This window comes from Anomalospiza imberbis, chromosome 12 (assembly GCF_031753505.1).
Source record: "Anomalospiza imberbis isolate Cuckoo-Finch-1a 21T00152 chromosome 12, ASM3175350v1, whole genome shotgun sequence".
Taxonomy (NCBI): domain Eukaryota; kingdom Metazoa; phylum Chordata; class Aves; order Passeriformes; family Viduidae; genus Anomalospiza; species Anomalospiza imberbis.
In genome coordinates this window covers 13,097,532-13,119,192 of record NC_089692.1, presented here as the reverse complement: position 1 = coordinate 13,119,192, position 21,661 = coordinate 13,097,532, and the positions used below count along the sequence as shown (strand labels likewise).

Sequence of the window (21,661 nt, the reverse complement as noted above, 5' to 3'; positions counted from 1 at the left end):
GCAGATTGCTTTATGGAGAACACAAGAGCTTGATGAGATTCGCTTTTCTCTTTGTAGTGGCACCTCAGTACCAGCTCCTCCAGCATTGCTGCTGTGTTTGCAGCCAGGTTCATACCCACTGGTGACATCCCACTCAGACACGTGGATCAAGTTTTGGTGCCCATTTGCTCTGAGGTCATGAGTGGATCTGTTCCAGATAAGGATAATGGGAATGACAAGGAAGTCTTTTTCTTCCTGTACTGCCCTGTCCTGCTCTAAAGGGACCCACCCAGCACCACAACCATGCCCCCTCTCCTCAAGAGAGGATGAGCTGAAAGCCTTCAAGGACAGGGCCCACTGTTGGTAGAGATGGGGCCTGTGCCTTCCTCCAGAGATCTGGAGAAGAGATGCAAAAGCTTCTTACAGCAAATTCCAACATATGAAAATAAAGTCCTCTTTCCCAGACTGTTGAGGCACTAGTAGATTACATTTCAAAAAAAAACTAAGTAAATTGACACAGCAACAGTTAATAAAATGGGCAGCAGTATTTTTTGGCAGAAGTAATTTAAGGCTAACCTCCTGTTCCATGAACAGTGGCGGCCTAAATGGAAAGGACCGCTGAGTCAGCTTTTGCTTTGGACTTCACAATGTGCTCTATGTTTTCCAGCAGGCTCTAATCTACTAGGGAAAGCTGAAGTGGGGGGGAAGAGAGCAAACATAAGAGCTTTGAAGAAACGTGGAAAGAAATATATGGAATTCAAGTATCTGTTTAATTAAAAAGCTGAAGAAAATGTATCATGGTGTCTCTGAATGAGCTCTGACTGCAAAGACCACAGGCACCAGCAGCTGCATGTGTGTGACTCCAGAGATGCTGTGCTAGCACATAACCTATTTATTCTTACAACTCTATGCAACAGCAGATGATAATCCTAATATCCTAATAGTAACCTTAACACATATACACACAGAACAGCTTTCAAAACAGAAGATTGTTCACTGCAAGTGAGCCATTGTCCAAAGGGCCTGGTTTATCCAGGACCTTGCCTCAACCACTGCTCTAGAGCACACACCTAAGAGAAGAAAGTACTAAATGGTCCTTCCTTGGTGCATGATTCCTGCCTTGAGAAAACAAACTGGCTTTGGAAAGATTAAGTTCTTTAACTAAGAATGAAATTCCTTCACAATTTAAATCTATCCATGACACTGGCTCCAGCACTCAGCTGTTGCAGGGCTGTTTTAGCACGTGATGCTGGCAGTCAGGCTAGTTTCAGCTAAGTGCACTGAAATAGCTCAGCAAAAAGATCCAGCAACCAAAGATGTGAGAGGAATAGTGGAAACACAACAGCCAGTGGCCAGATCATCTGGCTGACGCTGCAGGAGCCTAAGCCTGAAAGAAATGTCATGCGAAGGACCACGCTGTTAACAGTATCTTTTGCAAGTAGCCATGAAAAGCTTTTATATTTAAATAAAGGACTTGGCAGAGAAAAATCACTTCCTCTCATTTACTCTCGCCACACTGAGTGAAACTTCAGTTGAATTAAGAGACTGGGTTGCTATTCCCCTCCCTGTCTCCTGCAGCCTCTCAGCAGTTTTTGCTTTTTACATTAAGATAGTTTTCCTAAATTTTTATAAGCTTGCTTTTCCTTCACCAACTAACCTTGCTGAGGTGCTCAAACTCTACAGGGCAGTGTACACAACTGCCATACACACTAACTCAAAACAATGTTCTCTCAGGATGCTCCCTGATGCATCAGGTGCTGAGACCCCTCTGGCACAGTACAAAAGCAGTGTCCCCTCCTGCACAGCTTTACCTTGCCCAGAGGAGCCCCAGTTGTGCTAGGATGTTCTCTGCTACCCTCATCAACAATTACCCCTTTATTTTGAAGGTTTCTTGTAGTAAAAGCTACATTCTATATTGGAACAGCCTGCAAAAATTAAAGGAGCCACTACTAGTTATGTTGTAGATGACACCTACTACAACTAGCTAATGTAAAAGTCAGAAAATATCCTACAGGCAGCTCCCCACCTTCACAGCAGCAGGGGAGGAAGTGGGGCTGCAATGCCCACAGTGTCAGACCTCTGCTCACTGCTGTGCAGCCAGCCCAGGTGCCTCAAGAGGCATTGCCCAGCAAATCCCACTTGGAGAGAACTGATCAGACCAGGCAAAGGAAGGCACAAAGCCAGCTCAGATCTGAAAGCAGCACAGCTCATCCTGCACAAAGCTATGCTTTGCTAGTAAGCCCTCTGAGAACTGGCAGGTACACTCTGTGTGGAGCCAGCTCAGGAGTCTGCAGGCTTCTTACAATTTATTCACAAGCTGTGATGAGGAAGAGGCAACTGCACAGGCAGGAACCCCAGCATGTCTTAGCTGTGTGTATTAGCTCCACACATGGCTCAAAGTCCTAAAGGGAGTGGAGAGATGAGAAGAACACTTAAAGTTACTTTAAAAAGTTTCTCAGCCCTCAGCATGCCTTCTGGAAGACTGTTCAACTTGATTAGCTGATGAAGAACCACGCAGCAGAAGTACTTGATACTCCCTGGACTGAGGCTCTAGAGATGACGATGACCTACCACATCCAGCTCCCCAAGCCTTAAGCATTTCCAAGGAACAGGGTCTTCACCCCTTCCTCCACAGCAATCAATCCATAGGCGCCTAGGTTTCTGGGCAGCTGCTTCCTTTTTAGTTACATCACAAATCAAAGTAAATAAAAAAACTGTCAGGGGCCTCTTCCAAAGACTCAACCTCAATCGCTTCCATTTTGAGCCCCACAGCCTGTGGACCCAAGAGGACCCCATCCATTATTTCTCCATCTGAAGCACGTTACCACTTTGCAAAGCTCTTCCTTTTATTTTACACACCACTGAATTCCCCATGGCATTCAGCATAATCTCTGAGCTAATGCTTCAAGGTTCCCAGATTGTCACAGCCAGAGCCCTGTTATATTGGTATCAATATTTAAAACCAAGAGGCCTCTTCCTCCAACACAATCTGCATTTCCAGGTTTATCACAAACAGTAAAAAATTCATGTGCGTACATTTGGCTCAAGGTGCACATATGAAAGCAGATTCACTCATGCATCAGTCAGACAGCTGACATCCATCCTGACATTTATCTCCATGGATGAGGAAAGATGAATCACTCACTGCTAAACAGCTGGGGAGTTTGCCCTTGGTCAAGCCAGTAAATGACATAAATCAGCCACTGTGCATTCTCAAATTCAGAGACAGGCACCTTGAGAGAGCTGGAGAGCAAGAGGGGCAGTGCCAATCTCTTCCACATGAAACAGGCATAAACACAACCACATCCTAGTGACACCTAAATAAGATCCCCAGAAGCAGAGCTCAAGAAATTTGCTGTATTCTGGGAAGTTCTAACACATTTGTAATTGTTTCAAACCTTTTGTTCAACAATTAGTTGCCACTGTTAATTAAGTTCAAAGAAAGGGAGGATTCTTCATTTATTTGAGTTGAAGAACTCAAAATTAGATACAATTCTTTACCAGAGAGGCCAGACAAAGGCCACTGGTTTGGCCCAGGCGTGGCTGGGGAGAAGTGTGCCACGCAGGAGCTGAGGCAGATGAACTCCTGAGCACTGCTGGCCTTCAGCTCTAGCAGCCAGGCAGAGGCTGTGGCTGACAGCAGTTGACTGAGGAGCCAGTTTGCAGGCCTGCCATACCCTGTTCAGAGAGGGTTTTGGAGTTTTGTCTTTTTTGTTTTGTTTTGTTTTACTGAAAACCTTTTATCATGCACAATCAGACTTTTCACCTAAAAGCAGCACTATTTAGTCCAGCAGTCACAAAGACTACACGGGAAGCAAGTGCTACAAGAAAGACAATCCAGAAGCTTGGGGCCAGCCTCAGACCTGGGAAATTGCATTGACCAGGCTTCCCAGGAAACCTCAGGCACACCAGCCTGTGGGTGCCTTCGATTCTCCATTTAACAGCCAGGATGAAGACAATAACCACAGCACAGTAATCAGGAGCAGGCAAAGGATATTTCCAGGGAGCAAATTAACAGGACAGTTGGTCCCCAACATTTTCACCCATTCCAGCAAAGGTTTTGGTACCTTCAGCACACATCACAAACCCACTGGTTCTGGATCAAATTGCCTAGAAAATGGTGCTAAAGCCCAGAGTCTCTCCTGCAAAGCAAAGATCCTGACAAAGAAAGGACATTGAAGGTTTGCATTTTTTCATTGTTACTAAAAAAAAAAAAAAAAAAAATAGCAGCAAGAGGTCAGGATGGGCTCATAAAGGCACTGTGCTCCAACACAGCTGTACATGCTGCTCAAAACTGCTTCAGGCTGAGATGTTTGTGCTGTTTTAGTCTGGATGGCACTCAAAGCCTTCCTTTTATTTCAAGAACAGATCTGACTCCAAATGATCTAGTGTGACACCTGCCACTGAGTCCCATACTTATTAAAGACTACTTCAGTAGTTAAGGACAAAGCAGCACAAATACCTGCTGACCTGGCTCAACAGGAGCAGGGCAGGTTGTGGAGCAGGAAGGTATCAAAGCTGACCAGAGGATCCCTGTGCCATGGAGAGACAGGAAAGCACTTCTTGTAACAGCAGTGCTGCCTGCTTCCCATCCTGCCTGCCTAGTGCTAAAGGAAGGAGGCAGCAGGAAACTTTTTCCCAGGAGACATTTGTTTGTAACAAAAGAAGTAGAAGATAGACAGCTCTGTAGTGTCCCTCAACAGCTATGACCAACAACCACTTACAAATATTTACCAATAAATTTTTACTTCCAAAGGATTTGAGAAAAGTAAGGATGAAAAACCCTCCCCCATTTGTTTGAGTGCAGGTATTCTATCCCCATAAAAAATCCAAACCCTGCCCTACAATCACAACAATGACCAGGGGAAAGTTGCTAAGCACCCTGACTGTCCCATAGGACCTGTAAAGCTGCTGCTATAGTACTCCTTCAAAAGATTCTTAAGGGTCCTTGTTAAATGCAAGGGCCACACCATGAAACCATAAAGCGATGGAGACAGCTATCCTGTACAGTCTTCAAAGTCAGCCCAAAGCACATGACCTGTTTTGTGATGATCTCTTTGCAGAGGCCCTGTAATTCTCGAGAAGTGTTTTTGTTTCCAAAACAAATGCTACACACTTTGCTTTGACTTGAGAAAGTAGAAAAAAATCCCTCCCAATGCAAATAGCCAAATAGTGCTGGCGGGCTCACAAATGCACGCGTGTGAGTGGGAAAGGAAATGAAGAGCCTTTCCAGCTTTCCAAAGGGTTATTGCAAACAGCAGGGAGGGAGAAGGGATTTCACACATTAGGAAAAACACCACGATGGTGCTTGTCCTTAAAGCAGACGCTACACAGAAGGCCCTGGGTTGCACTGTCTGTTTAGCACTTTCTAACACCAAACGTTAGGTGGAACCCCTTGTCGCAGGGTGCACATCACAGATCCGTGATGGCTGCAGACAGTGTGCAGAGTGCTGTACCACCTTCCTATTCTTCTGCTGAACCACCTTCCTATTCTTCTGGCCTAAACAACTTTGCTGTGCATCATCCAGAACCCACGGCAAAGCCAAGGACATCCCTGCATTCCAGTCTCCAGAGAGTTAGAGATATCGCATACACCAGCTGCTTCCTCAGCCGCCCTGCAATGGGAAATCTGCAGGTCACAGATGAAGAGGCAGACATGCTGCATCCCAGTCACAGTGTAAGGAAACAGCACGACCGTGCTGAAAGATTACTCTTCCAGTGTTCTCCCAGGAAAGTTAAAAAATCTCATCTTTCACACGCTTACGCCTCTGCTGGGTTTTCACAGAGCTTCCCTGTGTGAGCCGTACTGGCAGGGACGCAGCTCCAGAGGAGTCAGGAAGGTTATCCTGCCTCTAGCAGAGGGGAGGGGGTGGGGGGAGACAGAGATGAAGCCGGCTGAATTCCCACAGGCTTTGCATTATGAAAGCCATGAGCAGCAATCAGCCAGCCTTCATGAGTTCTCTTTAACCCCCTCCTTGCTGCTAAACAAGCATCTGAACCGACCTCTGAACAGCAAACACATACTGGTGTACAGCACACCCAACATACTCAACCCAAAGGCAAAAAGGCAAGCATCTAAAAAAACAGCCAATTACTTTCTTTCAGTATTTTCCAAGAGGAGCAAGTTTTCTCTGTACTTGCATTAATGGGTGCTGCAACCAGACCTGCTGCTCTCAAGCCTACAGCTTAAAGGGGGAAAAAAAAAGTGTTACAATCCAACCCTGCACATGCCCAGGGCTTGTTACTTCAAGAAATGCCATCATTGTTCTCCAGCCAGGCAGTTGGGCGATGAACAGGCGTCACTATTGTCCACTGGCTGCCTGGGGGCTTTTAGTAACAGCACTGAAGTATGAGCTTCTGAAAGGGTATCAAAGCTTTTGCACAAAGTCAGATCAGACTCATCTATATCCTCTATTATTTGCTGATAATCATAGAATCCTAGAATGGTTTGGGATGGAAAGGATCTCAAAAAGGATAATCTCATTCCACCCCTCATTCCACTTCCATTCCCTTGGGCAGGGACACCTTCCACTAGACCAGGTTGCTCCAACCTCCATCCAACCTGGCCTTGGTCACTCCCAGGGATGGGGCAGCCTCAGCTCCTCTGGGCAGCCTGTGCCAGGGCCTTGCCACCCTCACAGGGAAGAATCAATAGTAGATGCTATGAAAAGAGATGGCACAAAATACATCTTCCCCTGGGATTCCCAGAAAAAAGAGTGGTCTCCAGCAGAAATGTCAAATAAATCTGTTCCCTCCACTCCCTGTCTCAGCGGGTACAAGAGCGTGTCACACATGTCCTTGCACACCCGGAGGGACATCTGCTGCCAACACAACACTGGTTATCTGCCTCTGCAGAGGGTCCCTCTGCACAGCAACTACCTCGAGGACCACGCGCTCTGAAAAGCACAACGGCAAGGGCTCTGGGGCAAAGACGACTGGGCTGTAACCCAACACATTAGTAAGGCTTTGAAACTCCTTGGATAGGGAAACAAAGTACTCCATGGCTTGGCAGACTGGATTAGAGCACCCTGGAGAGCTTGAGACAGACTGGAGCTTGTTTGAGGTGCCCTTTCAGTTCAGACTGTGCACCAGTTCACTTGAGGCTCCATTTTTTCTGCAGGAATAAGAGCAGTGGAAAAAATGGGGGAGTCTGCCACCCCCACACCAGGACAGCAACAGCTGAAGTGAATCCCAGCTATCCTAACCATCCTCATCGCAGAGGAAATCCCCATGGGCCAGGCAGACACTTGCTCAGCCTCTCCTGGTCTTTTTCTAGAACCAAACAAAAGAGCAGTGGCAGAGACTGGTGCCAGCTGAAGAGGTTGCAGCTCTGAAGAGAGATCAAGCACACTCCAAGAGCTCAGTCACACCAACACCTCCTTTCAGGCATGAAGGCAGAAAGCTGGCATTAGTTGGTAACTAACCCTAATTGCTTGACTTCACATCTTGATATCAATCCAGCCAGCCTGAGCATGCCCATTTTCCAAACACAGTCCTGCACAAGGCTGACAATATAGCATGCAGATCAAAGTTTTGGCTAACAAATGTGCTGGAAAATACTGGTGCTGATTTTCCATGAATGAGGCCACTAGTATGAGATTTTCCATGAATGAAGCCACTACTATGTGAAAAGCCTGGGGCAATAGGACTGCCTGAGAGCAGGGAACATCACTCTACTCTGACTGCCACTCCAGCCTTACTTACTTGGTTCATATTTTATGAAGAATGATTCAGCTGAACTTGCTCCTTGACATGAGAAAAAGGGAGGAACACAAGTGTGGGAAAGCAAGAGGATGTAACACAAGCATGTGGTATGGGGGAGACACTCAAGGGAGATGGTAAGGCTCAGTTAATATGCAAGGAAGCACTATAAAAGCAAAATAAAACAGGAGTGGAAACAAATCTTGGTAGACACACACCCAAGGCATGGCACAGCTGGGAACAGGAGCTCTTAGCATCCACCTTCAATCCCAGCATTTATCCATAAAGCAAAGCTGCCCTTCTCACCTCTCACTCCAACCAGAGCAAGTCCAGCATGGGAAGATACAGGGGTTTCCCTTCGCAACTTTGCAAGGGGTCTGGAATAAAAATTCAGCTGGCTTCATTCCCCATTAGCGGTTAATTTCCTCAATCATTTTCACAGAGGAAGAAAGAGAAATGCTCATGATCCAAGAGATGAAAGCATATGAAAATAAGCCTCATAAAACCTGTACTGCCCTAAGGGAAAACTGTCCCACAATTTTCATTGGGGAATTATCAAAGGCCCCAGGCTAGTGGGGGGCTGTTTTTATTTTATAAGACAGATGCTTTAGAGAAGTAAGTCCTCAAATAGCTGAGATTCCATTCTGCTGAACCTCCAACGAGACTAGAAAAAGAAACAGCTGATCCCACTTAGTCCAGCCCAGGGATCCAGTTTAGCCACATCAAGACAGAGGACTGGAGTAAGGCAGAGAGCTGTACAGGCACTGGTAAACTTCTTTCCAGTAAGATGCCATTGCCCCAAAGAAAGCACGCGTGGTAGCACGGCCACAGGAAAGCACAGCACAGAGCGAAAGAATCTCATTCATTTCTGTTGCAAAACAGAGGCTGAGGTAGAAGGCATTGACTCATTTGGCCTGAGAACAAGAAAGAACTGCTCCTGAGAGACTAGTTTTAAACAAGGATGTTTAGTGCACGTTTTGCTTTGAGTCTGGGAGAGTGAGTATGAAACTTCCCACACTCAGAGCTCTGTTTCTTATCAAAATAGGTTTAACATAAGCTCAGGAGAAAGAACTGTTCAGAAAAGGGGCAAAGTCCCAAAATGGCAGAGCCCTCCCACTCACAGCTAAGCCTCAGAGGTGACTGCAGCCCTGGAGAAGCCTGACTGCAGGAAGCAGTCAGGTCCCCAGCACAGGATCCAATGGTAGAGTGGCCATGGCTCAGAGCTGGCTGGACAGGCAGACTCACTTGTCTCCTCAGCTGGGCTGTGAAACCCCTGCAGGTGCCCTTGCTGCTGCCAACCTGCACTGACCAAGATGGGCAGCCTCAGTGCTGTGGGTTCTCATTTCATGTGACACTGACTTCAAGAGGGGAGGCAGATGCTCAGAGGATGAGGTGTTTCACATGATTTACAAGTGTGCAGTAATCAGCATCTTATTTACTATGGCTGATGAAAACACTTCAACACTGAACAGGTAATTTTTCCCAACAACAAACCTCCCCTCCTGGACACGTACATACTCCTTTCCACATTCATCCCTATAGAGTAATTAGTTTCAGTTCCACTAGCAAATAAAACCAAGATACTCCAAAAACTCAACTAATCTCATTACCACATTGACTCAATGAGTGGATATGTGTAAAACAGAAGACAGACACTAACAGCGAACAATTAAAATGAAGTTAATAACAACAAGGGATCTAAGATCTGAAGAGAAATTATTTACTTGGAACAGCTATTGCCACATTTAATCTTTCACAATAAAAACCTATGGAATAAGTAAAACTAGCTCTCGAGCACAGAGTATTGCCCCTAGCTGGTTCATCATGTTCACAGGAAAGTATGTCATGTGCTACTACACCCAGACGTTTGGCTGCGGTGCAGGGGGCTGGATCTCTCCATCTGGGAGAACAGCACTCTCTGGAGCACATTAAGGGAAGAGCAGGAGAAAGATGGGAAGCTTTGAATTCACTAGAAAGAGCAGAATTATTCAAGTGCTTAAGTGACTATTGAAAAAACTCCAGTTCCCCCAAAGGTCTTGATTACTTGCTTTATTGGCATTCTTACTCATCCTGTACAAGAAAAATGTCCAAGAGTTTTAGCTAAATAATTGTTTGCAGTTGATACTGAGCTGAAGACTGTAAATTCTGCTTTCTGAGGAATAAAAGCCCATGGGATTGCTATGAAATGAAATTGCTGCCTAGAGGCATGCAAGTACTGCAGCACTTGCTCTGGATCATCCAAAGATTCCAAAACCTGAGAACCTGTACCTGTCTCACCAGTGTCCCCATATGATCTCAAGTAACTAGTGTTGTTCATCATAGCAAAGGGATCCAGCCAACTCACGCAGAAAGAGCATCTTCTGCAAAAAACAACTTTGGATGCAAAGTAGCTCCTAGGAGGGGCCAGGCTGGAGAAGAAGGTCAGCTTAGAAATTACAGTAATGTGTCAAGATGCTGCAAACAGGCACCAGGTTCTCCCACCATCCCTATCTTCCCACAAAGGTTGCCACCTTGGCTCCTGCACATTGGAGGTGGAAGAGAAGCCATGGACAGATGTCTTCCTGCTGGAGTCCCTCTACTCCAACGTTAGCATGTAGCAGAGTAAATTATTTCTAAAAGAAAAGGTCTGAAGCTTTTCACACCATTTAATAGTCAGTCTTTGTGAACTGCTCTACTGTAGGGCTCTGGGAGGAAGGCATCCATCATGAACAGGCTAGAGTTTATCTGGCTTTCTTCGTTCAGGGCAAGTATGTGTTCTCAGGGTCAGAGCTGTCCTGCAGTGCCTCTTCCTGCTGGGTCTTGCACTGAGGTCCAAACCCTTGCAGTCCCAAAGCAGCCTGGGGGTCGGCAAGCACAGCACCTCCTGAACTCTGTGGGAGCGGTGCCTGCTTGCTTCAAAGGCAAATTGTACCCGGTGTTTATACCAGCCTACAAGGCATGAAAAGGCCTAGGAGGTCAAATATCCACCACTGTAATTTCAGGCAGGATCAAACAGAAAAGCAACAGCTGGGCTGAGTGAGCAAGTCCACATTTAATTACAAATGGTTTCGGTAATAAGCAAAAGCAAGAACAAAGCCAGTGAAAAACCTCTCTTTTTCTTCCTGGCTCCTGTTCAGGCTGTACAGAAACAGCTGTCTAGAAGAGAATCTCAAATAAGATCCACCAACCACATTTTTTCCATTTTCAGGACTGCTACAGCACCACTATTCCCTGGGCAATGCCACTGTGCTTTGACAAGCGCCAAGGACCGACGGGCAGATTGCAGCTGCTCCCACCGCAGGGCTGGGTCGGTGCAGGGCTTTCCCAGGCTGCAGCTCAACCCCTGGTGAGTCTCACAAGTACATGCACAGAGTCATTTTGCAGTAAGCTGCTTGGAGGATTTAATTTGCTTTAACATCCTCTGAATATGAAATGCTGCTGTAAAATGGGATTGCTAGCACAGAGATGATAGACCCTGCTCACAGGTCCTGCCTGGCCTGGGGAGAGGGCAAAAAAACATCTCTTGGAGTACCAGGAATGCCCACTGATCCCTCCATCAGGTCAATGCATTTCATTTACAGCCAGAATCTACTCTTTCTTTCCCCAGAAGGTCCTGGAGCAGTGGTTAAGGATAGGAAATGAGCCCTAAAACACACAGACAAGAAGGCTTAGCTGAGTGGGTAGAGGGCTTTTTTTAGATGCTGGGAGTCTTCCACCCATTTATTGGGGTAGCAAGTAAGAAGAAATCAGTGGGTCCCCTCACCACATATGATACCTCTGATTGCATCAGCAAGAGCCTAACAGAACCCAAGAGCACAACAGAAACAACTGGAGCAGAGTATCACAACCCCAAACCTCTCCAACAAACCGATACCCGCTGCTGACTGAACACTGCCTAGCTGTGTGTCACAGGAGGACACGATGGGAATAATGTGAAGGCTGGGAAACCAGCACATCCCTGGGAACCAAGGGCTTCTGACCTTTCTAGCAAAGCCTGCTGAGAGAACTGGGTGGGTTGTTTTGTACTCCTGGCTTTAATTACAGCCAAGTGTTTAAGTTATTCTCCTCCAACCACCCCCATGTCCCTCACAAGCACAAATCTAGCTTTTTATAGCACATCCGGTATGGATGTTAAACACATTCAGGAAATGCACTTTCAGCCCCAAACATCCCCTCCCCTGGACCAGTTAGTTTGCAAGGGTTTGTAACGTGGAGACGTGGAGCCGGATGTTTGGTTTTGTGACCGTTGCTTTTCTGGGTTACTTCTGTCTGTTTAGAGAAGGGAAATTCAATAAATGCAGCCTACCTAAGGGTAGGCTGGCTGCATTCAGAAATAATACAGGCAGGCTTGCAAGGTGAAGAAAGAAAAGCCAGATGGAGAGGCCACTTTTAGCTGCTCAAATTCCCTGCACACAGGGCAAGGCTTTTTTTTTTTTTTTTTAATAGCTGACAAAGCTCTTGGGGGCTGACAATGGCTCACAGCACAGTGGGTGTCCACAGGCACAGCCAAGATCCCAAAATCACATTTTTCACTGCCTTGTGGCAATAGACTGGGGCTCTCCCATAATGCATAAGAGAAAAATGTACCTGCTCCCCCAAAACTTCTATTTTAAGTAGACAAAAGGTGCAAAGAACTGTCAGGCTATGCCAGGCCCTGTCAGTCCCCAAGCACTGCTCTGGCATGTCACCAAGGCTTGTGACTCTTTGCTCCAGAGCACCAGGGTCTGGATAGCTTGGCTCAAGTCTAAAACCCGACCTTTGTAATTTGCTTAACATATGGGGCTTGTCTCTGGCTTTAAGGAATACCACAAGCCTGCTAGTAATTTTCTCACCTGAAAATACCCTGGCTGGCTTCCCAGCTGGAAGCATCTTCCTAAGCCCAAAGGCAAGCATGTTTGCTGGCAGTCTCAGGGATCAGTCTCGGATACTAGTCTGAGACTCCCTGGAGCACTCTCAGATCAGAGGGCCCACGCTGGCCAGATTGCCCCAGAGAACCTCCTGCTAAAGGCACAGGAGAGCTGGGCTGTTGCACACATTGATCCAAACACCACTGCTGTTCCTCTGCCGTAGGATCCTGCACAAAGCCAGGATGCACTGCAGGAGGTTGCGAAAGGGAAGGCATTTGGGGTTTGGTGCTCTGAAGAAAGGCAAGACATACAAGCCCAGGATATTTTTCGCCACCCTTCTCCACAGCCAGGTCACCTCATGTTCCGGCCAAGCAACTGTCAGTAGGACATAACACATCAGCAAGCTGATCAATGACCTAATTAAGCTGCTTCCAAAATAATCTCACTGAAGGAAAGTTAAAATCCTTGAACTCATTATTTCTTATACTGATTTTTAGTCTACTTTTTTCCATATCTGATGTGAATTCTTCAGATATCTGCAACATGAACTCAAACTGAGCTGTGGCTATTACTCCTGTGCAATCCAAGCTCCAGCAAAAGAAACCATGCCACCTGGAAATAACCAGGCTGCACAAATCCACTGGCCACCCAGTTCCTCCCCTGGGCCCGTAAGACACAGGAGGAAACATGGATCTCTGCTGAACTGGAAGGTGAAAAGCCTCTGGAGCTCTCCCAGTGGGCTGCCAAAAGTGCCTGCACTCAGAGCAGCAGACTGGAAGGCAGCTTTGAAGGCATGGGACCACCAGCAGTGTGCACAGTGCAGAGCTGCCCCAGCTTCAGCTGCTACTCGAAGAAACTTCGGCCACCAAAACTGCACAAAGAACACCAGCCCAACCCAAGGCAAGTTTTCCAGCACAAAACCCTGTACACAACACTTAGGTTACAATTAATGAGCTCTGCAGGGACGAACCCTTGTGCAGTGTGAACAAGAGCATGAAGACTATGCTCATCTATGCCTTCATTCAGCTCAGAGAACAGCAGCTGTCAAGGGTCATGCACACACACACACTGTGCTTTCACTACCCTGAGCTAAGTACAAGCTATGCAACACTTAGCTGGAAAAATGAGTGACAATCCAGCTGCAGCAACTGAATAACAGCATCTCAGGGAAAGGCAGCCTTAACTCACACTGGAGAATTGCTCGGAGCAGATGGGAAGGACAATGTATTTATTTGATGGGTATTGTTTCTGTGTGATCAAATCATATGCAGCTTATGTCTTTCAAATAAAAATGCAAACAACTGACTTAAATAAAAATCATCACTGGAACACAGAAGCATCTCCTCTATTCCTAAGAAGTTGGTGATCTCCCAAGCTCATCCAGAACCAGACTGGCATGTCAGATGCACAGGGGACCCGACCTCCTTGTATCCTTGACAAGCATTATGATAATCTCAGAATTAGGTGTTAGAGCTTGAACAGAAAAGTGACAAATCCACATCAAAATGATATTAGAGAACATCAAAGAGGCAAAAACATCTCTCATTTAAATGCTCACCCGAAGTCTCTAAGAAGCCACAGCCCAGCCTGACATGGCTTTTTATAGCCCTGAGAAGCACCTGTCAAAGGAACTGCAGACAATCTCAGGAGTGTTCCTTGGCTACCTGCAGTTTCATCAGGCTGCTTGAGACACTCAAACCGCTATTTTCTTACCAGGATGAATGATTTATAAGGATTAAAAAATTTGAGCCTGAACCTATGAAGTGAGTCACTGGAACTCACGGGTTGCCTCCCCCGCTTCCCTCCAGCCCAAATCATCACACCTTCCAGGCCTAGTCTTGCTCCCACTGAAATCCTGCAGAAAACAAACACCCATTAAATACTGAAGAGCCTGCACCATTGGCTCCAGTGCCATCTTTCTCACTAAGGGCCCATACTCAGGCAGGGAAATCCCACACTCACCCCGAGACTGTCGGCAAGGAAGCTGGAGCTGCTGACTGCAGTTTCTCTTGCTGCTTCAGAAAAGATTTAGCTTCTTTTGAGTTTGAGTCTACTTCTTTAGTCACCCTGTTGGAGGAAAAGAGAAAAACCAGAGGGTAAGGAAGAGCTGTACTCAACAGTAAAATCAAAGATCCATCAAGGAAACACAGAACACAGGTACAAGAGTCTCCACATCCCCTGCACAGAGATCACCTTCATCAGCTGCAAGCTGAATACACATCTTGTTAAGATTTCATTCCAGCGACAAACCCTCTACATTCATGGCAGAAAAAAGAAAAAGAGTAGCTAATTAGAGCTGGGGGAGGAGGGGATGTTTTTTCTTTCCAACAAACTGAAATGCTTATTCATTCAACAGGCCTGTCTCACTAGCAGCTACTAAATGCTCTCCTCAGGTCACTGGGGGCAATTCCAGGCTCTTAATTGGGCTCTTGATTTTCTCATTTGTTGGTCAGTGAGGCAGCTCTTCTGCCACCCATGTCTCAGCCTACAGCACACAGGCTTGGCAACATCTGCAACCCAAACCAGTGCACGGAAACTGGCTCTGGGAATGGGACACGGGAGAGAAAGCTCTGACAAGGCAGAATGTAGGAATTTACTCTCATTTTCTAGTTAATTTTTATTTGAGGCCCTGAGGGTGCAAAATATTGAACTTCAAAAAAATTATAAATCAATATGGCATCTACAGCAGGGAATGAATTATAAACATGAGAAAGAATCTCCAGAAAACCACTCAATAATTAATTGTTAGAAAACCCCAGCTACTTTTGCCCCCTCATTTACCATGACCTGCCTCCAGCAATGTGCTTTTCACGCTCTCAGTAGCTCTTAATGAGGTTGCCCTGATTTGCCAAGCTAACAATTTTGTTCCCAGGGAGCACAAGCCTGTGAGCCTCTCCAGGGCCCTGCAGCTCTATGGGCACAGAGGCAGCCTGACCCACAGCTTAGTCAGCACAGAAGAAACAATCCTCCATCTCACCCTCCTGCATCCTGGGCCTCTGGTTGTATCTGCTCCAGCAAGGATGTGCAGGCTCATCCCTGGTCTACATCAAATGCTGATGAGAGGCTGAAAGCTTGGCTGGCCATGGGATCTCCCCTGGCTACAGGTCAGGCTAATCACTGCTTGCTTCCTACCCACCAACCTGACCCCATAACTTCCATGAAAAACTGGCTAATAGTCATGGAGAAACCCCAGGAGCTGCTGCCCCAGATAGGTTTCTGCTGGGCTGCCATCAAGGAAAGTGACACGGAGTTATCTGTTAACCCTGGAGGCACTGATGTCCTGAAATCTCATCTGCACACAACCAGTGCATCCACGTCTCCATCCTGACAGTGAATCAGCATCTGAAACTTCCTTCCTCCTTCTCCATAGACTGCAAATGCAGTGGAAAAGGCACAAGAATAATTAATTGCCTGTGCTGTACAACTGCTCAGCCTTGCTCTGCCAGTGCAGGAGGAGATTAACCCCATTTTCCCCAGCATTGTCACATGCCTTTCAAACCATGGCAGTCATGTGGATAGAGACAATCCCACACTATGAATACTTAGAAGTGTTTGCTGATCAGATTGGTAAAGGAAGGGGTAGGAAAAGGAGAAAAGCACTTCAGGAAGGAAAAAAAAAAAACAAAAACAAAAAAACCTTGCAACAGCATCATCACAGTTTAGAACACCCCAAACACACCATCCAGTCACAGCCCTTGGCAGCAGTGGTCATGCCATGTAGCAGTCATACACCAAAGGTTACCCTGCATCCATGGATTTCATTTGACAGGATAAACTTGGTGACTTCACGCAGCAATAAGAATTCTCCCCAACCATCCGGCTGAGTTCAGATCAATGCAATCACACAGCCTATTTATTTTCAAATGCAGCATCTAAACAGCCAGCTCTGACCCCTGCCAAGCTGAGAAGCAGCACCCTCTCTTGTGCACTTTGCAGGGCTGGCTCCTGGCAGGGTCCCTGTCCTCTTGTCAAGCCCTGCACTGCTGCGCCATCAAGGGTGCACCCCTGGCATGCCCGGAGCACATGAGCCACAGAGAGAAACATCAGGCAACCTCGAGTGTGCAGGAGGCAACCAAGAGTTGCAGCACAACAGTGAGCAAGTCTTCAAAGCCAGTGGCAGAGCTGAGATCTCCGCACTGGGCCCTTGGCCTTAACCTCCTGTGTATCTTCAGCCTTCTCCAGCCTGGAAACAGAACTAACTGATATCTCCCCCACCAGCTGAGGAAAAGAAAGGCACGAGGCTAAAATGAAAAACAGCTCTAGGGATTTGCACTCTGCCAGAGTTAGCACACTCTTGGTTGGACCAGCACTACAAGCCACAGCTCTCAGAACAGGAGATGCTCAATCCCAGAAAGGGTGAGAAAGCAGAAAGCACATGATGCACAGGCAGAGTCTGGCACAGGCTTCCGTGACAGACACTTCAGCTATCCAGGGGTACAAGACAGGTTGCTACCAAGGGTTTACTTGTGCTTTGATTCTCACACCCTCCTCCACCTCGGAGTACCAGTAACAATGGCTGGGCACAAAATACAACACTTAGCTCCATTTTCTTTGCTCATTTGACCTGTCAGCAGCTGCTCCAACATATATTTTTGGAGTTGTCCACTGCAGAAATTTAGCTGCAAGGCTGCATGCAACCTGTTCCACCAGGACTGCCCAGCTGGGGACAGAGGAATGCGACAGAAATGTAATTAAAAGTGACCTTTCAAGGCAATTCCATCACAAGACCCACTTACTGCCTCATAAACTGAAACAAAAGCTGCTCTGAGGCAGGCTGCTGCTGGGCTGATGCCAGCAGCAACTCCTGCAGCACTCCAACAGGAATGACGGAAGAGTATTAAAGAGCTTTACAAGGTATTAATTCAGGTTATGCACATTTCAACCTTTCCCAGATCCCAGGCCAGGAAGGAAAAAGAAATCCTCTGGTCTGCATTATTATGGGAGACAATAACTCTCTCCATGTAGAAACCAAAACAATTCTTGTTCTTCATGGGGAGAAATGGGAGTCATTAATTCAGCTGGAAGAAATCACAGTCATTACTAAGGAAAATTACAAGACCTTTCACTTTTAAATACTTGATAAATAATTATTTGCCTGACTGTTTACTGGGATGCTATTCACACATTGTAATCCAGGACTAAACATGAAAATAAGTATATTGTCAGCAATAAAACAAGTAGCTAGTGTCTCGCCCACTTGCAGCCCTGTAATTCACACACAAAGCCACTCACTCTCATCACTTTGTCACAGAGATTTCATTACACTGTTATGCTATTAAACTGCATAATAAGACTTCCAAAACATAGAACAGTTATTAATTTTTCGGACCATGCCAGAGCCTGGTAGCATAGATGATGCTACTGTACAAGGTGTTGTGCAACTGTAAAATAGAAATGTCTTCCATATTTAGAAGTTATTATAAGGAAAACATGCTAGAAACTGGATCACTAAGTGCCCTGAATACTTACAGATGTCCTTCTTAAAACCCTTCATCTCTGAACCAAGCTCAAAGTGGTAGCCAAACACTTAGGCATAGCCATACCCACCCAGCCTGCTGGTTTGGTGCCCAGTGGTGGGTATGAAGAACTTATCACCCTCCTTTTACAGTTACCAACTGAAATGCTGCAACCCAAGTGCAGGGAAAAGGCCCCAGAAAACATGAAAACAGCACCTGCTGTCAAGGCTGTCCCAGAAGGGGTTCCACAGAGCACTTACAGTACTGAAATGTAGCAGATTAGTTTAAGAGCAAGTGGTTGATCTGCTCCCAGCAGTGCCCTTAGCCACATAAACTGCTACAAAGAAGGAAGGATACATGCTGGAATGAGCATTATGCTGACAGCTCCAGCTAATCTGCAGAAGGGGATTAAACCCAAATGTTCATGCTTTAGTTCAGTGGCAGAGTGAGTCTAACAAACCAGCTTGTCTGCTGCACACTGGTCTTACACCTGGTGTAGAGCTAGCAGGGAGGAGGGTCCCAGTCCATCACCCCATGGCACAACACGACACCCACAGCCCAGGACTTGCCCCAGAGTGGTGCCAGGTGCCTCCACTCCAGCACAGCTGAATCCAGTCCTGCTGGCCAGAAACAGAACTTGTGTAAGGGATGCCAAGGCTGCAGTGTGTCAGCAAAGTACCCAGCTCAGCAGTGAGCTGCAAGGTGCCCTGCAAGCCCTTGGAAAAGTCCACCAGCAGAGCTACATCCTTACACAGAGGGGAAATGGAGGCAGGATAAGGGCAAGATGGGAAAGACAGGCAGGCATATCAAGAAGGCTTGCAGGCTAATTATCTGATGTATCTTATGCATCCCAAGTGCCAAAATCCCTCCAATTTACCCCCAGGTGGCTCAACACAGCTACATTCTCCTAACCAAAACACCTGATGCACATCAGGCTGAGAAAGCACATGTTGGTATTTGGGTATAAGGGGACTTAGAGCAGAGAAGACAGTTAAAATCTTTACTCACAGCTGCACAGTTACCCTCTCCCTGACCCTCCTGCTGAGAAAGGGAGAATAAGGGTGGAAGCTGTGGAAAATGCCAGTTCTGTACCACTCCTACTCAGGACACTCTCCTTGCTTGGGAAACCTGCCCTAGTTTAGACCTGACACAGTTACAAAACTTTCCACACTATCTTAATGTTAGCTCTGGGGAATCACAGACCAAGGGGGACAAAAATGAGGCCAATTACCTTTTTTCATCTGTGTTTAGTCTCAATAAATAGTCCTCCAGCCTTCTGGAATGATCACTTAAGGAGAAAGTAATACTCATCTACAGGGGTTTGTTAAAAAAAATTAATCCCTTTTGAGTTGAGGAATCATTTTTTTGATTTTTTTTGGTGGACTTTTGTGCTTGAGCTGCAATGTCCCAGGTGCCTTCCACAGACAGATACACTGCATGAGAGGCAGATCCTCCAGCCTGCAAGGTCCTGAAAGTGCTGGAGTGCACAGGTTCAGCACTTCCCAGGAGGGAATTAAGTCCTCACACAAGTGAACCTCCAGACCACATCTGCCTGCACACTGCATATGCATGTATTTTATGTTGAATTACCTGGTGTAGAGCAGAGAGAGCTAAAATTAGTCCAACCCCATCACTTTTCTAATTTCAAAGTAAAACACTGGTTTTCCCCCTTTCAGAAAAAAAAAAAAAAAAAAAAGCATTCCCCTTCAAACCAGGTGGGAGAAGCTGTTCCCTGGGAAACTCAGCCTATTCCCTGAAGCAACACAGACAAGACCAAGCTGGAATAACTGATAATTTTGTAGGCTGACTAGATAGGCAGAAGAAGCTGGCTGGTTTCTAGACAGAAGCTGTTGGCTGGTTTCTAAAAAGAAGCAAATGTGATGAGAGCTCTCCTGCAGTCAGGCAAGGGCCAAGCTGCCTGCCTGGTGCTGCTCCTCACAGCAGGTGTGTGCTGCTGTCCAAGCAGTCAGCCCAGGCTGCATCTCAAACCAACTCACCTGAAAACAAGCACAGGTGAATGGCATTTTAACATCAATAATGCATACTTGTAAGGCTTGAAGGAAACGACCGATTTTCCGTGATCTGCGTGACAAAGACTCCGTGACAGATGCAAAGAAAACATCAGTGGATGGACAGTGCTGCCTCCTGAAATGCTGACCAAGCTGTCAGGCCCCTTTTGGACTTCTGCTTGCAGCTCCTGCAAGAGGCTCCCTAAACCCAGAGGGCAGTAGCACTCCAGTTATCAAGCTCCCACTGGGGCTTGCAATAGGTAGAGTATGCCAAACATGGCTCTCTGGAGAAGCTGACCCGCAGCCAGGGCACAAGCCTTCATCTTGTTGACTGGAGCTGTATTCACCCAGTTTTAAACACCTCCAAGTACCAGGTCTCTTCTTGCTTCACTGGATAAGTATTCCCTTGGCCAGCTCCCTTGCACTGCCTCAAAGTCCCACCATGTCAATCTTTGAAGCATCCCTGTGTTTTAATTTGTACCTCTCAAAAGGATTAAATCAAGATTATGGAACACACCTCTGAGCTGAGTAATCCAGGTGAACAGATGAGCTGCTGCATGTGTGAGTGTGACAGTCCCCCATTAATCATGACCTGCAAATACACTGAAAGCCAGACAGATCCCTGCAACCCTCCAATTCCCCCAAAGCAGCACAGTGCTCATGTCATGGATGCCTCTCCTGCTGAAGGATAGGAGTACCACAGGTATTAAGAGCCAGGGGTTCCAAATTCACTTAGAGCTATGAACACTGGACACAAAGGCTACACGGATCATAGCAGGAGCCAGCACACACTACAAAGCAGAAGCATCCCCATGGGGGAAAGGCCAGACTAAGCTTGGCTCAGTTTGTAGTGTGTTAATGAGATTGTATGGCAGCAAACAGCTCTGCCTCCCCTTCAGGCTAACACACAATCCCTCTTGCTTCGCCATCTCTTAGTTACAGAAAAAAATAATGCATCTTGCAAGCTGCACTTTCCAGCAGGGGAAACCCCAGGCCCAATGCCTGCGAAGCAGGCTCTGCCAGCACCTCACCAGACATCAAAAGCCCTTTTCTGAGCCTGGAGCTGTCAGGAATGAGCAGCAGCTTGGAAACAAGGGAAACAGGCCAAGCAGCAATATGCTGGAAGTGGATCTGAGGCCCCTGAGATGAAGGCATGAACAGAGGGACCAAAGAGCCCCTTACTAATAGCAGAAGAGCTCCTGTGATACCTGAATTGGTCAGTAAGCATCTTCTGTTTTCAGATTTTTAAAAGTCAGGAGACAGATAAAGAAACAGTATCTTCTTCTGGGGAAGGCTGTGATTTTTATTGAAGTATTTCCACACTGACTTACACAGAACACACACTGAAGAACCTGAAGATGAGAAAATGCAGCTTGTCATCCAGTTCCCAATGCAGCACCCAGACAACCCAGGTCTGAAAGACCCAGAAATGGCCAAATTAATCTGGAGGTCAATCCATCATTTTGGAGATGCTTTGAGACTCCTCCTACCTCTAGAGATCTCAGCTGATCCTTCTTTTTCATCACACTGATTACCAGCAAAACCACACAAATGAAACCAGCATACATAAATTATTTCCTTGAAAGCAGCAAGCCACATTAGAAGCCAAAGATGACTTTCAGGTGGGCATCTGCTCAGTCACTTTGGGAGTTTCAAAAGCACGTTGAGATAAAGGAAGACAACAGGGGGT

At 46.5% G+C, this 21,661-nt stretch overlaps 1 protein-coding gene across 1 annotated transcript in view; it reads right to left on the bottom strand.

Moving 5' to 3' along the window:
* Window positions 1-21,661, bottom strand: part of CFDP1 (craniofacial development protein 1) — a 61,189-nt gene that overhangs the window by 29,704 nt on the left and 9,824 nt on the right. The window contains exon 5 of the mRNA XM_068202834.1: window positions 14,469-14,573. Within this exon, the coding sequence (XP_068058935.1) occupies window positions 14,469-14,573 (105 nt within the window). The remainder of the gene's footprint in view (window positions 1-14,468; window positions 14,574-21,661) is intronic.